Raw genomic sequence first — 16,704 nt, 5'->3', positions numbered from 1 at the left:
GCCATATAGCAGGCAGTCTCCAGGGTTACTGCATATTCATGCCATATAGCAGGCAGTCTCCAGGGGTACTGTATATACTTGTCATATATCAGGCAGTCTCCATGGGTACTGTATATTCCTGCCATATAGCAGGCAGTCTCCAGGGTTACTGGATATTCTTGCTATATAGCAGGCAGTCTCCAGGGTTACTGTATATTCATGCCATATAGCAGACAGTCTCCAGGGGTACTGTATATACTTGTCATATATCAGGCAGTCTCCAGGGGTACTGTATATTCCTGCCATATAGCAGGCAGTCTCCATGATTACTATATATTCCTGCCATATATCAGGCAGTCTCCAGGGGTACTGTATATTCTTGCCATATAGCTGGCAGTCTCCAGGGGTATTATATATTCCTGCCATATAGCGGACAGTCTCAAGGGGTACTGTATTATTCTATCTAATGGCCAGCAGCCGGAAAGTTATTGGCAGTGGTGAGGCTGTTAAGAGAAAGGCATTTTGTTTTTGCGAACTGAATTGCAGCATGCCAGAGTTCCCAGCAAAGCCACCCTAACCATCACAATTGCCAACTAAATAATCACTTTTCTGTTATTTAATAAAAAGCAATTATATATTCTGTAACCAAAAGACAGATTTGGAGCCAAACCATTAACTGCAATAGTTCTGTACCAGCTGAACAATGGTGTGAATTTTCCCATTAATTATTCACAACACAGGCTCGAGGTTTATTTTATTAGTAGTCCAGTTATGTCGCAGATTTCAGTCCTGATTTTCAAATGATATACCAGCACTGTGCTAACAGCGAGTGCTAATCTCGGTTCCTATTCAACGGGTGCCCTGATTTTTCACCCTGCAAGTTGTAGATAAGAAAAGGCAACACAACGCTGGCTTATAATTCCAAACCTTGCTCAACTGAAACACTGAGGTGCCTTTGCTTGGCTGGAAATTCGCACACAACAGCAAAATTAAAAAAAAACAATCCCTCTGGCATCTTTCAAGAGTCCTTCGATCACACGAGGTTGGGAGAGAATGAAAGAGTGAAAGCGAGAGAGACAGAGTGACCGATGTAACCTTTCTATGATTTGAGCCACATTTGCAGGTCCTTGCACTCTCCTCAAGGTCTCCCAGATGCTCAATTCTACCATTTGACAAGGAGCAGGTGTGCAGCAGAACAAGGGAGAGGTTCATGGGACTCAGAAGGTCAACAGAAAGAGTACGGCAATTCACCAATGTTAAGAAAGTGGCTAAAAAAAAATGGCACTTTGGCTACCATGGAGACGAGATGTGACCATGTTAGGTAGTTTTTTTTTTAAATTGGTGACCTGTCTTGCCATTGACCAGCTTTGCTTTTCTAAGGAACTCCCAAATGTTGATTCACGTGTTCCAGAAAATGATGCTTTCCAGTCAGCTGTCGTGAAACGAGGCTCAGTAGATGCCAAAGAACACAACACCGGCAGCCTTACAACTTCCAAGATGCACAGAAACATTTTGCCTTCTGGGCCAATTCAAAGTGATTAAATTTGCAAAGTTAACTCCAAGCCCTTAGGTTAATCCAAACAAGTTATAAGAAGATAGCAGTGAGCCCCTTATAGACTTCCAATATCCCATTGCATTTTGTTTTCAATAATATTGGCCTTCTCCAGGAACCCATTTAGTTTCCCTTTTGCAATGAAGCACACAAAGCTGCAACTCATTCCAAATGAGAAAATCCTCTCCATGTCGGTCCTCATTTTATGCTTATGGAACTTCATACACAATCTCCACCTTGTTCCCAAATTAGCTATGGATATAGGATTTAGGGAATAGGCAGCTTATCCTCTCAAGCCTCTTCTGCCTTTCGCTAAGATCATGTCAAACACCCCCTTTCCTCTTTGCTCCTCTTAATAATCTGCTCCCCGAATCAAAATCCATCTAATTCAGGCTTGAAATTCAAACTCCCAACCTGCGCTGCTTTCTGTTGAAATGAGTTGCTCACACGGGCAAATGCTGGTCTCTTCTTCTAAAGTATTTTAAAAATGTCTCACTGAAGTCTCAGTTATTTCTAGCGAAAGAAGATCCAGTTTCCTGAACGTGCTGTGCCCATCCAGGATTTTAAGCGTATTAAACCAGTGGCACATCTTGGCATCTTTTCTGGGACCTTTATATCGCTTTCTGTATTTTATTTGATCAGAACCATTTATCATAATTTTCTGATGTCCATGAACCTTTGGAAATTAGCGCAGTGGAACATCTCAGTTTCATTTCCTCTCAAAAGAGTTGAATTGAGTACTTACCATTTGCTTTAACCACACATCTTTATCTTCAAGTCTTCTATGAGTTGTGGATCTAGATTGAACTGCAGGGCTATCCTGACCTTTTGGAGGCCAAGTGTGAAAGTGGGCCTAAAAGCAGGAGGAACTTTGGCTCAGGAATGGGTTTTCTTGCAAAATTAGATTCTTCTCAAATTATTACATACTCAGCTGCAGGTAATCTGATGGGTATCCATCCCTCCCAACATATCCCTCTAGCTTCAACCTCTGGATGTCACATTTAAACATCAGCCAGTTAGCACATTACTGTCTGCCACTGAGGAGCATCACTCAACCTCTCCCCATCAATCCCCTGGAGATGCCAGAGACGCAGCCAAAAGTGGCACCAGGCTTTAGCAACACCTCACTAGAGTTTCTCCTCTGGGAGAGAAGAGAAGCTTCTTTTTATATGATGGCAGCAAGAGGCCACCTGCACTGACAAAGGCAGACGTTGTAGCAGAGGTCAGTCCCCATGAGCAACTCAAAGGAACCTGGCTCCACACTCACAAGATGAGGTGGTATCACTGTGATTCATGCTTCATGTGAGTTATCATGGTATGGTTGCCACTGCAGAGGTTTCTCATATACAAAACGTTAGTTGCCAGGAATTACTTTCTGTGCAATCAATGTTAATCACTTTATGCTGACACAGTGATGCTGCTACTCCCACATCTGCCAGCACTCACGCTTACATCATTAAAGGAGCTACACCATTCAGGGGCTCACTGAGCTTTCATTCACAATCCGGAGAACGGACTGCTCTGTTAGCTTTTCCTCAAAGTCCTGCAAGAGCCAAGCACACCAGCACAAAGCATGGCGTCAGGATGAAAACCTCACAGATGATTCAGGCACACACATCATATAATGCTTTATTGATGTTTTATCAACTCTGAACCATCTTTCAATCATATCCAATTTGCCCCATTCCACATTCTTCTCATGAGTAACACACACAGTCAGAGACAGCTTTGGGGATTGTAGTGTCTACCTGTATGCGTTGAAGTAGGGAAAGTGTTCATGTATCCTTGCTAATGTCTCTTTTAGATTAGATTAGATTACTTACAGTGTGGAAACAGGCCCTTCGGCCCAACAAGTCCACACCGACCTGCCGAAGCGTAATCCACCCAGACCCGTTCTCCTATATTTACCCCTTCACCTAACGCTACGGGCAATTTAGCATGGTCAATTTTTTTTTGGATTGTGGGAGGAAACCGGAGCATCCGGAGGAAACCCACGCAGACATGGGGAGAATGTGCAAACTCCACACAGAGAGTCGCCTGAGGCCGGAATTGAACCCGGGTCTCTGGCGCTGTGAGGCAGCAGTGCTAACCACTGTGCCACCGTGCCGCCCACGTCCTCTTAACGATTCTCTCCTTGCATAGAAGACAAGCATTCACAATAAATGCAAACTTTCAGACAGGCAGTCTTAAGGGTCCCTGAACACCTCCCCCTGCACACACCCCACCCCTGGCTCGTTCTCCAGCACACACCCACAATGAGAAGCTGTCACGTTGGCAGGAGATCCACTTCCTCTGCTGAAGACTTCCTATCTGCTTCTTCTAGTGATACATCAAGCACCAACATCTTAATCAGACCTTGGGTAGGGGTGGTACTCACGACAGAAACAGAACATTGATGTGTTGAGGTACAGCTTGCCATCCCACTCCAAAGCCAGGACCGAAGGAGGGTGATCCCTAGCCTCCAGGCCCATCTCTACAGGGTCCTGCAGCAGGGAGACCCCCCTCTGAGATATCTAATCTTCATTGAACTTTCATTAGAAAACATTTTTGGGCCCTGGAGATGTGTATTTTCTGCTGTGCAGAGAAGTGCAGAAGTCTATTGAATAATGGAGAAGAGGAGGATGGATTTCAACCCATCTGCTCTGTTACAATTCTTCCAAAGAGCAAAGTTGCTATCGTAATTGAATCTAGATCCACAACTCATAGAAGACCTGTTAGCCCCACTAACTAATCCTTTCCTTATGTTCCTGTAATCATTTCTCCTTCAAGTATTTGGGGTGCCACAGTGGCTTCCACTGCTACCTCACAGTGCCAGGCACCCGGTTTAATTCCACCCTTGGGTAACCGTTTGTGTGGAGTTTGCAAGCCAGGGACCCAGGTTTGATTCCCGGCTTGGGCAACTGTCTGTATGGAGCTTGCATGTTCTCCCCATGTCTACTTGGGTTTCCTCCGGGTGCTCAAGTTTCCTTCCACAATCCAAAGATGTGCTAGTCAGGTAAATTGGCCACGTTAAATTACCCATAGTGTTAGAAGCATTTGTCAGGGGTAAATATAGAGTAGGAGAATGAGTCTGGGTGGGTTACTCTTCAGATGTTTGGTGTGGACTGGTTGGGCCGAAGGGCCTGTTTGCACACTGTAGGGAATCTAATCTAATCTAATCTAAATTCTCTGAGTGGGTTCCCTGCGGGTGCCCTGGTTTCCTCTCACAGTCCAAAGATGTGCAGGTTGGATGGATTGACCATGGGAAATCACCCTAGTGTCTGAGGGTGTGTAGGTTAAGTAGATTAGCCCTGGAAAATGCAGGGTTTAGGTGATGGGGTGGGTCTATGTGGGATGCTCTTCAGAGGGGTAGTGTGGACTTGATGGGATGAATGGCCTGCTTTGACACTGTAGGGATTCAATTTATCCATTCCCTTTCGGCAAGTAATAGGGAATCTGGTTCTACCATCCATCCAAGGAGTGCCCAAATCCTAACCCAACTTCAGTTCTTTCACGAATCCCCTTTCGTATTATGCCCTCTGCTTTAATGATCTTTCAACCATCGGGAAGATTTTCTCTTTATTTAATCTGTCTGAACTCTTCAGGATTTTAAGCTCCTTGATTGAACCTCACTGTTTGCTTTCTATGTTCCAAGGACAATTTTCTAGTTAATCTCAGTAACTGTAATCCTTCAGTCCTGGATGCATTCCAATGAATCTCTTTTGTGTCCTCTCCAAGGCCTTCACATTCTTTCTTCAGGATTGGACACAGGGGCCGGATGTCTTTGCGGAGGGTGGGGTGGGTTCAGAGCGGGTGTGATGGAAATTTGCCCAAGAGCACAGCCAATCAGCTGCCCAATCTGTCATCACCTCCGAGCAATGTTTCCGGAGCTGGCATCTTCACTGTCCATCGAATTGACTGGTCTAGTTCCTCACATCTGCAGTTTTGTTAATGGTGCATCAGCCCCTGAACAGAAGCTGAAGTTAAAGCTAAAGCCTGACTGTTGCCTGGACGATGCCAGAACTGCACCCACACCCCCAAAGCATGCCAAGAGGCTGGTGAGCCCCTTTTAATACTTTCCTCAATTCCTTGCGCTCCTCCCACCACAACCCCCCCCCCACTAAAACTCCTGAAGCAGGCTTCACGTGCAATTGTAGGCCACGTTATGGAGGAGCACCCCTTCTACATTGCCAACCTGACACTCGTGACCAAACCTGGTGTTGCAAGCATTTGATATTTTCAGATGGAGCTTTCATTTTGAGAGAAAGCTGTCTACATCGGTGGGACTTAGGAACCACTCAGATTAGGCCCTGTATTTGGTTCTGACATTGGGGCCTTTATTCCTGATGAAGGGCTTTTGCCCGAAACGTCGATTTTGCCTGTCCTCGGATGCTGCCTGAATTGCTGTGCTCTTCCAGCACCACTGATCCAGAATCTGGTTTCCAGCATCTGCAGTCATTGTTTTTACCCCATTGGGGAGTCAATGCCAGCTGAAACATTCAGCCCAATATTCCAGCTGGGGACAAACCAAGGCTCTTAATTTTTTTTATTTAACGCATTTTTCTAATCAATCTGTGTGAATGTTATTACCAGCTTTGGAGCAGGTGGGATTTGAACCCAGGCCCCCTGGTCCAGAGATAGGGGCATCACTGCATCACAAGATGGTGCCTTATCAAACTAATGTTTTATGTAATGTTAATATAACAAGTAGTTAAGCAGATGAACAGGTTTAATTTATTGATTCATTGACTGGTGCGGTGCAGGAGTTGTGAGACTGAGTATTTCATAAACTCTATTCACAATGAAAGGTGCCTTGCTTTGTGTCCCATTGGCTGGCTTAGATTCACACTGATATAAATGCTCAGCTTATCTTCCTGGCTTTTATAATTGATGCCTCTATTTATAAACCAGAATTCCATACGTTGCACTCACTGCTTTGTTAACTTGTTTGGCTTCTTCAAATATTTGTGCAAAAACAGCCCACATCTTGCTGTTGTCACACTATTAAAATTGCACTATTTACTCGCGTTATTTCGCCTCATGCTTCTAACATAACACATTACCTCACAATTTCTGTGCTGAATGTAATCATCCACATGTCCGTCCATTCCATCAGCCCACATATTTTTGAAATGTTTAATTATTTTCCTTACTGTTTACTTCACTTCCAAGTTTTGTGTCTTTGAAATAGAGCCCTGTACATACAAGTCCAAGTTATTAAATTAGATCAAAACCAGCAGCGGACATAACAGTGAATCATAGAATCCCTATAGTGCTGATAGAGGCCATTCAGTCTATCAAGTCTGCACTAATCCTCCAATCAGCATCCCACTCTATCTCTACAACCCCACATTAACCATGGCCAATCCATTTAGCGTGCACATCCCTGAACACTATGGGACAATTTAGCATGGCCAATCCACCCAAGCTGCACATCTTTGAAACGTAGGAGGAAATCAGAGAACCTGGTGGAAACCTACATTGACAGTCGCTGGAGGTGGAATCAAGCCATGTCCCTGGCACTGTGAGGCAGCAGTGCTAACCACAGAGCCACCGTGCCATCCAAAATTAAGAAATCTTTACAAACACCACAATCTACCTTCCTCTGATCGAAGAAATAGACCTTCACTACAACTCTCTGTTTTCTACGTTTTGTCAATATTGTGTCTGTGCTGCTATTTCCCTGTTTATCCTGTGGGCCTCAACTTTGCTAATGAGCCAATGCTATCTTTTGAATGTTTACAGACACAAAATTGATTGCATAACCTTCACTGAGCCCTTCTGCTATCGTCATCAAGAAACCCAATCAAACAGTCTTTGGTCTGGCTTTTTGTGGTGCAGTGGTAGCAGCCCTACCTCTCAACCGGAAGGCCCAGGTTGAAGTCCCACCTGCTCCGCGGTGGGGTCAGGGCTACAACCTGCCTGAACAGGTTGATGAAAATTACTGAAAAAAGACCATTTAGCTTCAATGAATTAATGCGTCTCATTGTGGGTGGTATGGTGGCTCAGTGGTTAGCACTGCTTCCTCACAGCACCAGGGTCCCAGATTCAATTCCTCAGGCAACTATCTGTGTGGAGTTTGTACATTCTCCCTGTGTCTTCGTGGGTTTCCTCTCACAGTCCAAAGATGTGCAGGTCAGGTGAATTGGCCATGCTAAATTGCCTATAGTGTTAGGTGCATTAGTCAGAGGGAAATGGGTCTGGGTGGGTTACTCTTCAGAGGATTGGTGTGGACTGGTTGGGCTGAAGGGCCTGTTTCCACACTTAAGGGAATCTAATCTAATGTGACTGCTGATTTCTTCTTCATTTGTCCTTTGTAAAGAACTTTCTTACTATTGAAGATGTTAAACCGACTGGCCCGTGATTATGAGATTGACACTTCTCCCCTGTCTGTGTGGACATGATGGCAAAAGAGACAGTGCTGACTAAAGCTGGAGCCATGTTATTTAAATAATATTTAAATTCATTTTACAGCCTTTACTTTTTCCATGTCCCGGACATAACGGCTGAAGAATGTACAGGTGCTAAAGTCCATGGGCAACATTGGTGGAAAAAGTCTGGGTTTAATTCTAATTTCATATTGCAGTTCAGCAAAAAAGTGATGAGGTGCAATGTTTTACTTAGTCTGTGACGGAGGAGACCTTTAGCACTTTTAAAATGTATTTCAGATGGCTTCATCATTCAATGTGGAAAATATGCCTAATATTTGTAGCATGCTGTATATCTTAGAAAACACTGCCAGCTCTTTTAGGACAGAGGTGTAATTGAAAAGGGTGTAACCAATCATTTGGCAAACGAAGTGAAGAGGAAACAAAATGTCCAGACTCATATTTCCGTATGAGCCAGAAACATTAGACCAAGCTGATTAACATATACTTAGTTAAGATTCCACTGCATCTGCTCCTGATGTATTCGAAGACAGGAAATGATGACCTTGGGAATATATACTCTCTTGTTGTGACTGCCAAACAGGTGCCAGTAGTGAGACAGCGGAATTTTACACTTCAATATCATAGCAGTCAAAGTGCCCGGATAAGGGGTCAACCATTCGGGACTGAAACGAGGAGGGAGTAGATCTTTACAATCATGAACACTTAGTCATTGAATGTACTCAAGGCTGAGATCAATAGATATTTGCAGTTTTCTGATCAACCTGTTTGGAGATGTTATTACACACTTATGGAGCAGTTAGGACTTGAAGCCAGGCCTCCTAGCTTAGAGCTACGGATGCTATCGCTGAGCCACAATATCCGTCAATTGATTTTCATACAAAGGAAATAAAGGGATAGGGGGATGAATTTGGAAAGTGAAGTTGTAGTAGATCGGTCATGGAGTTACGAGAGCAGGCACGCGGGATCGTAAAACTAAGTTCTGCTCTGTTTTTTTTAATGTTCTCAACACATACATAAAGTGAACCTATAGTTGAGGCAAGTATTCCGGTTAAGCCTCCAATGAACATTAGTTGGGTGGGATCAATGTGAAGGCTCCATCACATCAGACAGACTGATTGACCTTTCCAGTGCCAGCACAAAACCTGTAATGGGTTTTAGCACCTCCCTCTCAAAATCTCCAAACGTTTCCTCTCTTTCCTCAACACCCTGTCCCCTCCAACTCATGAGGAGTCACCCACATCCTGGAGAGGGAGGCACAGGTGTCAGAGATGGGAAACATCAGAGCGCGTGCATTAGTGTGGGTTTGTGATGACATTCTGCTTTCCTTCCCTTACGTTAAATGCCTCACCGGTCTCACTGAATCTTCACGCCACTTGACTGAGTGGGTGAGCGTTGCTTCTTAGGAAGCTGCTGCAATCTCTGTGTGAAGGAAGGAAGCAACAGGAGGGGAGGTGGATGGATTGGAGAGCTGACTGGAAGAGTGGGGGTTGGGGAAAGGGGAGAGGGGGAAATGAAGTGCTCAGGGAGACAATCGACCATCTGAAGGAAGAAAGCAGGCCTTCAAGATCTGGCATCAACCTTTGAACCTGCTGTGGAACCTGGTAAAGGGGAGCTCCAGACACCACATGCAAGTCTTCTAATACTCTAACTCCCCACTGTAAATGTTTTGAAAGTTGCACCATTGGAGTGCATGGAAACTGGCTGCTACACTTCCTTTGATTTCTTAGTGAATTAAACACCCTATTCTCTAATCTGTACCATTACCAAGAACCTTCAAACATTTGCTCCACAATGCTAAACTTCACTTCCAGTTCTGAAGGGTCACTGGTCCCAAAATGGTAACTCTGCTTTCTCTCTTCACAGATGTCGCCAGACCCACTGAGTTTCTCCAGCGATTTCTGCTTTTGTTTCTGATTTCCAGCCTCTTTGTTTTACATCACTTTGAAAGTGACTAAGAGAGATTCTAATCCACACAATCGAGTTGTTTCTTATGTTTCCCATCTCTGATGCCTGTGCCTCCCTCTCCAGGATGTGGGTGACTCCTTCACATGACTTGGGGGGAGGGGGGGGCAACAAAATGGCAGGGGGCATTTCCCACGGACTTTGCTAATGTTTAACAAAGTAGCTCTGGGATTAAAATCTCAATTCGGGATCACAGAAATTGTGCAGGATCTTTTCAAAGGGTGAGGAGAAAGGGGGACTGCAGATGCTGGAGCTCAGAGTCGAGAGAGTAGTGCTGGAAAAGCACAGCAGGTCAGGCAACATCCAAGGCGCATGAGAATCGACATTTCGGGCATAAACCTTTTACCAGGACCCCTTCTCCCGCCTCCAACACACGCCTTAAAAAAAAACTTTTCACAGCGTGATCCAAACAGACTTCTTTACCAGAAGCTGACAAAAAAGATGTGCAGTTGGTCTGCACGTCGGATCAAAATACATCATAGCAAAACCAGTTAATATTGAAGTTGTAGGCTGCTGTCCACAAATATGTGCTGTGTTAGTTTTCCGACACACTGTTAAATTTACTTGAACATGGAAAAAAAATATGGGTCAAGTCTTTTTTTATATCATCCCCACTAAAGCTCTGGATTTACTGGTCAAACTCAGGAATGAAATGAGCAGTCTGGTTTTGTTGGTATTGGTTTCAAGCCACCACTGTCAACCTAAGGAGACTAATTTATTTCAGCGACAATGGCATCTCACACAGCGGTGCATGTTGTGTTTAGGGCAGCTAGGAAGCACTCCATACTTCACAATGTGCTTCAGCAGAATGAGGCACTCCCTGCAAAATAATGTTTTTGGAGGTCACTTTGTTTCTTTGTACCCTTCAGCTGTACAACTATACTTGAAATTGTATTCATTTTTTCTGAAATATTTCCTGTACTGTCTGCAATCCTGTGAAGTGGATGGAAGATCTCATTTGGAATCGCGAAAGACTTGGGCACACATCCTCCACGCTTTTCCCGGCTGCAGAAAGCAGTGGTTAGCATTCACAAATTCCTGTCCGATCCCCTGAAAAGCAAGGCTTTCTCCAGAGAATAGAATTTCTTAAATTAACTCCACCACCCAGATAAGAGAAAGGCTTTTTTTTGGGAGATGGTGACTGTTCCTCAATCTTAGGTGGCATTGATTGTGTCTATATAACTTCTCATCTCCTCAGTCACACAATTTCATTAAAAAAAAATTTAAAAAAAATATAACTGACATGACTTTAATGAAATGGTTGTGGTTTCTGGATTAGCAATTCAGAAACTTGAACCAATAATCCCAGGTTGGCAGCTTGCAAGCTTGAATTGAGAATAAGATAAATCAAACCAGGAACTGAAATGCTAGCATCAGGGAATGTAATATAAAAGTTTCTGGATTCTTGTAAAAGAGAAATTGATTCACTTATAACCTTTATGGTATAAACCCTGTAATCACTGCCTCGATCTAGCCTACATGTATCTCCACAATAATGTGTTTGACTCCTAACTGCCCTGTAGAGTTACTCGGTTGTAGAAATCTGCTACAGTGGTTCACCAAGTGTAGGAGTCAGACCACATTTGAGTATTGTGCACAGTTTTGGGCCCCATACCTCAGGAAAGATGTTCTGGCCTTGGATAATGTTCACGAGAATGGTCCCAGGAATGAAAAGCTTAACGTATGAAGAACGTTTGAGGCTCTATATTCTGGCTCTATATTCAATGGAGTTTAGAAGGGTGAGGGGGGGAATCTAATTGATATTTACAGAATACTGATTAGCCTGGACAGAGTGGATGATGGAAAGATGCTTCCATTGGTGTGAAAGCCTAGGACCTGAGGGCACAGCTTTAGAGTAAAGGGAAGACCTTTTAGAATGGAGATGAAGAGAAACTTCTTCAGCCAGAGAGTGGGGAAACTATTGAATTCATTGTCACAGAAAGCTGTGGAGGCCAGGTCATTGAGTGTATTTAAGACTGAGATAGATAGGTTCTTGAGTATCAAAGGGAGATCAAGGGTTATGGGAATAAAGCAGGAGAATGGGTTGAGAAACTTATCAGCCATGATTGAATGGTGAAGCAGACTCAACAGGGTGAATGACCTAATTTCTGCTCCAATCTCTGATGGTCTTATGGAGGGTAATAAATGCAAGCTTGGCTGGTGATGGCTGCAGCCCAAGTGCGAAAGGAAAGGAAAGATCGGAGAGTGCAAAATTAAAACTGACCAGCAGAAGCTCCTAAATCCCTGTTGGAAATGTACCTGTTCAAATCTGAGGCACTGACGTGTAGTTTCTGTGGCAGCCTGGGGCTCAGGTTTTCTGCCTCATTCTGAACTGCATTGTAGGAATCCCACTTCCTGCTCAGAATCTTCAGCATGTGCCTCTAATCCAGGAGGGCATCAATCAGGGAATCAACCCTTAGGAAATTGGACCAATTGGTAACTAGATCCAAGAAACCGCAAAAAGGTGAGGAGGGCGGGAAATCAACAGGAAGTATGGGACGGTGCACCATAAAAGCAGGACACAGTATTAGTCCCTGGTCCAGTGCTATCAAAGTCCCAACACATCAGTAAATCCTTTGGAGGAGTGATGGGGCTTTTAACCAGATCTTCCCTGTTGTTGCCAGGATCCATGGATCGCTTAAAAAAATGTTCGATAAAGGTGGCTCACGGCAACGCTTGTACAAAATAAATCTCAAGCATCTGGTTTGAGAGGAAATGGAGCAGCGTGGATAGAAAGTTGGTTTCATTCCATTCTGTAAGATCTGAAGCCAATTGCCAGAACAAAAACAACACTGTCTGCAGACAGAGTCTGAAAATAGCATTTCAGGTTTATTGGCACTCGGCAGGGCCTGCCCCCTTGTTGTCTCCTCAATTTGAACCCCCACCGCCTGACTGAAGCTCTCTGTTACCCGCTATGCTGCTTCGATATAGAAGCACTTCTTCCCCAGTGGCTGCCACATGGGACACTGTCTGCTCAGGCTCAATCACAGCTTTAAGCGACACTTGTTTTTCACAATCTCTTCAGCAATCTCTAGCCTAAGCCTGAGATGGCGTAACAACTCACTGCCTTCAGGTTGTTTGGCTCAGCCTGGGTTTTGGCTCTCTTGTGCTCATAAAATCCCATCGGATTTATCCTGAGCAACACCACAGGAGGTCCACCAGTAACAAAGTAGGCCTGTTAGCAGTCACAGACATCGCATCGCAGATGAGAAACTTTGCAACAAGTTGAAATTGCTCAGCGTCTCACAAGCACATTTTAATGGTAAATGTGGTCAATCCTGGATCTCCCTCCCTAACTGGACTGTGGAGGGGCTTACACCACATGGACAGCAGCAGTTCAAGAATGCAGCCTAGCACCACCGACTTGAGGGCAATTAGTGATTGCCAGCAATGCCTACATCAAAATAAAATCAGGGTAATGTCGAACTTGCAGTGAAGTTACAGCAGTAAAGTGTATGGAGTTCTGAGGAAACACTCCCATCATATATTGTTTGAAATTCCCTTAGCAATACAGAGACAAATACATTAGGGCTGCAAATAAATGGTCTGCATTGCGGTGTTGGCAGTGTGGCATCGAGAATGTTGGATCTGCAGGGCAGTGACTGCAGCATGGCGTCCGCAATGCAACTGAAGCAGGGTCGAGGTGGGCAATGTTACAGAACGAGGTAATTGAATGGATATGGTGTCGAGAACTCCCTCAGGATCAAATAGAATGCCAAAGCTGTCAACAGCCTGATTTCAGTCTTACATGAGAGAGGGGGAGGGTAGAGAACAGAGTTTGTCACAGCAACTGAAGACAACAGCCATAGCCTTCCCAATATTCAGCTGCAGGAAAATTCTGCTCGCCCAGTACTGGGTACCAGACAAGTGGTGTGACAAAGGCAGGAGCAGTGCAGGGATCGAGAAAGATGGGGGAAAAGTTGCTGTCACTGCAGAAGGAATCTAATATAATGGCACCATGAAGGCACAGGTGAGAAATAGCAAGGTACCAAGATCGATCCTCAAGACCACACTCCAGAGATAAGTCAGCACAAACCCCATGGGCATTGCAGGCGATTCTCTGGTTAAAACAGGAGAGTCAAAGGACTGGAATTCCAGTACCATCTCATTTGGCTCAGCCGGGTACCAGGTAATTCTGATCTGAGGGTCGGATGGGAGGGTAGAGCAGATTTGGATCTGGTTGGGGGCGGGGGAATGTTGTGTGAGGTGGGACAATGGGTTGTGGGATCAGGTGTTTGTCAGATTGGGCTGAGAGGTAGAAGTCTGCAGGGTTCTGAGGAGGGCTCACTGGACCCAAAACATTAATGCTGTTTTCTCTCCACGAAACCTGCCAGATCTGCCGAGTTTCTCCAGCAATTTCTGTTTTTGTCTTAGGTCTCCAACATCAGCAGTTCTTTGTTTTACATTAGAGTTGGAGTAATTTGCAAAGGCAATGGCATTGGGGATTGTTCTATTGAGCAGAGGGTAATTACATTGGATTTGAAGGGTGGTAAAGGTGTTGATACTGTAATTAGTAGTGAACATTTTAATAAAAGCCAACACAGGAGCGAGGGAATGCTGGAATGAAAGTTAGATAATCAATAGTTTAGTGGGAAGAATGTCAAAGGTGCAGGAGATGGTGTCTGAAGAACGGGGCAACATGGTGACTCAATAGGTAGCACTGCTACCTCACAGCGCCAGGGACCCAGGTTCGATTCCAGCCTCAAGCGACAGTCTGTGTGGAGTTTGCACGTTCTCCCTGTGTCTGTGTGGGTTTCCTCCCACACTCTAAAGATGTGCAGGCCAGGTGAACTGGCCATGTTAAATTGCCGTAAGTGTTAAGTACATTAGTCAGAGGGAAGTGGGTCTGGGTGGGTTACTCTTCGGAGGGTCGGTGTGGACTTGTTGGGCCGAAGGTCCTGTTTCCACTCTGTAGGGAATCTAAACGGGCTTGAGCAGAGATAAAGGTATGAGCTCAAGGTCGGACCTGAGGAAACGTGAAGGGAAAGTTAGGTTGGAGGGCTGAAGCAACATGGATAAAAGTGACATGAACAGATGATCTCTGGTCAGGTTTCTCATGAATAATGAGACATGGCCCGAGAATAATGACTTTTAAGAAATATTCATTCAATGATTCATAGGTTGCAGACATTCCTGCATTATTCTTAATGCCACTCTTCAAACTGTGTGATTTTCATGGTGACTTTTAATCCGAGAAACAAATTCTACTACAGTGATTTGTTGATGAACAAATGTTTGGTGAACTATTCAGACTTGGGGTTAAGGTTTTCTGAAACAGTCAGTGTACCTTCGGTGGGTGGTCAGCAGAGACCCAACCTGCAATTGGGAACGGGTCTCTGCTATCTCCCTGAAGTTATTGCAGTCAAATCAGGAGAGACCCCCAAGAAATCCCCAGTCAATTCCAAACATTTAGGATTAATTCCTTAAATAAAGCTGCCTGTTCAGCCTGTTCCATAAAGAAATGGCCCCATCTAGTGTAACTGAATATACGACACATCTGATTAACTTCAGCTTTTCCCTTTATCCCGCGCACCCTCTCCAAACACCAACCACAGAAGACAAAATAAAATTCAGGCTGTTTTATTCTTGCAAATGTACTGGTCATAGAATCACCTGCGAGATGTTTTAAAATGCAGGCTTTCTCTTGCTCTTTTGGCCATCACTGTTAAGTATGAATGACCCCCTTCCAACCATTTTTTAAAAATCCACTTCGGGGCGTGGGTAGCTCTGGCTGGCCAGAATTTATTGCCTGTCTCTATCCAGCCTTGAGGAGGCGATGGTGAGCTGCCTTCTTGAGATGCTGCAGTCCATTTGTTTTAGGTAAACCCACAATGCAGTTGGAGAAGGAATATCAAGATTTTGATCCAATGACAGTGAAGTAACAGCAACATATCTCCAGTCAAGATGGTCACCAGTTCTTCTCTGGTGGGTGGGTAGGGGGCTCTTGCAGATGGTGATGTTCGCATGTATGTGATGGTCCCGTCCTTCTAGGTGGTATTGGTTGTGCATTGGAAGGTGCTGTTGAAGGAGCCTTGATGAATTTCTGCAGCGCATCTTGTAGATGGTACACACTGCTGCTACTGAATATCATTGGCAGAGGTTGCAAATATTTGTGGATGTGGTGCCAATTGAGTGGGCTGCTTTGTTCTGGATGGTACCAAGCTTCTCAAGTGTTGTTGGAGTTGCACCCATCTAAGTAAGTGGAGTGGAGAATTCTATCACACTTCTGACTTGTGTTTTGTTGATGGTGACAGACTTTGGGGAGTCAGAAGGTGAGTTACTCACTGCAAGATTCCTAGCTTCTGACCTGCCCTTGTAGACACAGTATTTAAATGGCTAGTACAATTCAGTTTTTGGTTAATGAGAACCCCAGGACGTCAATAGTGGGAAGATAGATGGTGATGCCATTGAATGTCAAGGGGTGGTGGTTAGATTCTCTTTTGCTGGAGAATATCATTGCACGGCATTTGTGTGTAGCATAAATGTTACATGTCATTTCTCAGCCCAAACCTGGAGATTGTCTATGTCTTTCTGCATTTAGGCATGGACTGCTTCAGTATCTGAGGAGTCGTGAATGGTGCTGAACATTGTGTAATCATCGGGAAACATCCCCACTTCTGACCTAATGATTGAGGGAAGGCCATTGATGAAGCAGCTGAAGGTGGTTGGGCCTAGGACACTACTCTGAAGAACTCCTGCAGGAATATTCTGGAGCTGAGATTTCTGACCTCCAACCACCACAACCATCTTCCTATGTGCCGGGCATGACTCCAAAGAGAGCTTTCCCCTGATTCCCATTGATGTGTTTGGCACGCTTGATATCAAGGTGTGTCACACTGA

General features: G+C 44.6%; 1 protein-coding gene across 1 annotated transcript in view; it reads right to left on the bottom strand.

The window, feature by feature from the left end:
- Positions 1-811: 811 nt before the first annotated feature.
- The window catches only part of LOC148139908 (thrombospondin type-1 domain-containing protein 4-like), a 148,617-nt gene continuing 132,724 nt past the window's right edge, over positions 812-16,704 (bottom strand). Inside the window, exons 8-9 of the mRNA XM_087979829.1 lie at positions 2,277-2,384; positions 812-853 (exon numbers count right to left, since the gene is read on the bottom strand). Of these exons, the coding sequence (XP_087835955.1) occupies positions 812-853; positions 2,277-2,384 (150 nt within the window). The remainder of the gene's footprint in view (positions 854-2,276; positions 2,385-16,704) is intronic.

The sequence above is a fragment of the Chiloscyllium plagiosum genome, unplaced genomic scaffold, assembly GCF_037043375.1.
Source record: "Chiloscyllium plagiosum isolate Xiang-an unplaced genomic scaffold, Cpla_swu_hap1 HiC_scaffold_36, whole genome shotgun sequence".
NCBI classification, from domain to species: Eukaryota; Metazoa; Chordata; class Chondrichthyes; order Orectolobiformes; family Hemiscylliidae; genus Chiloscyllium; species Chiloscyllium plagiosum.
This window is presented reverse-complemented; position numbering and strand designations above follow the sequence as displayed.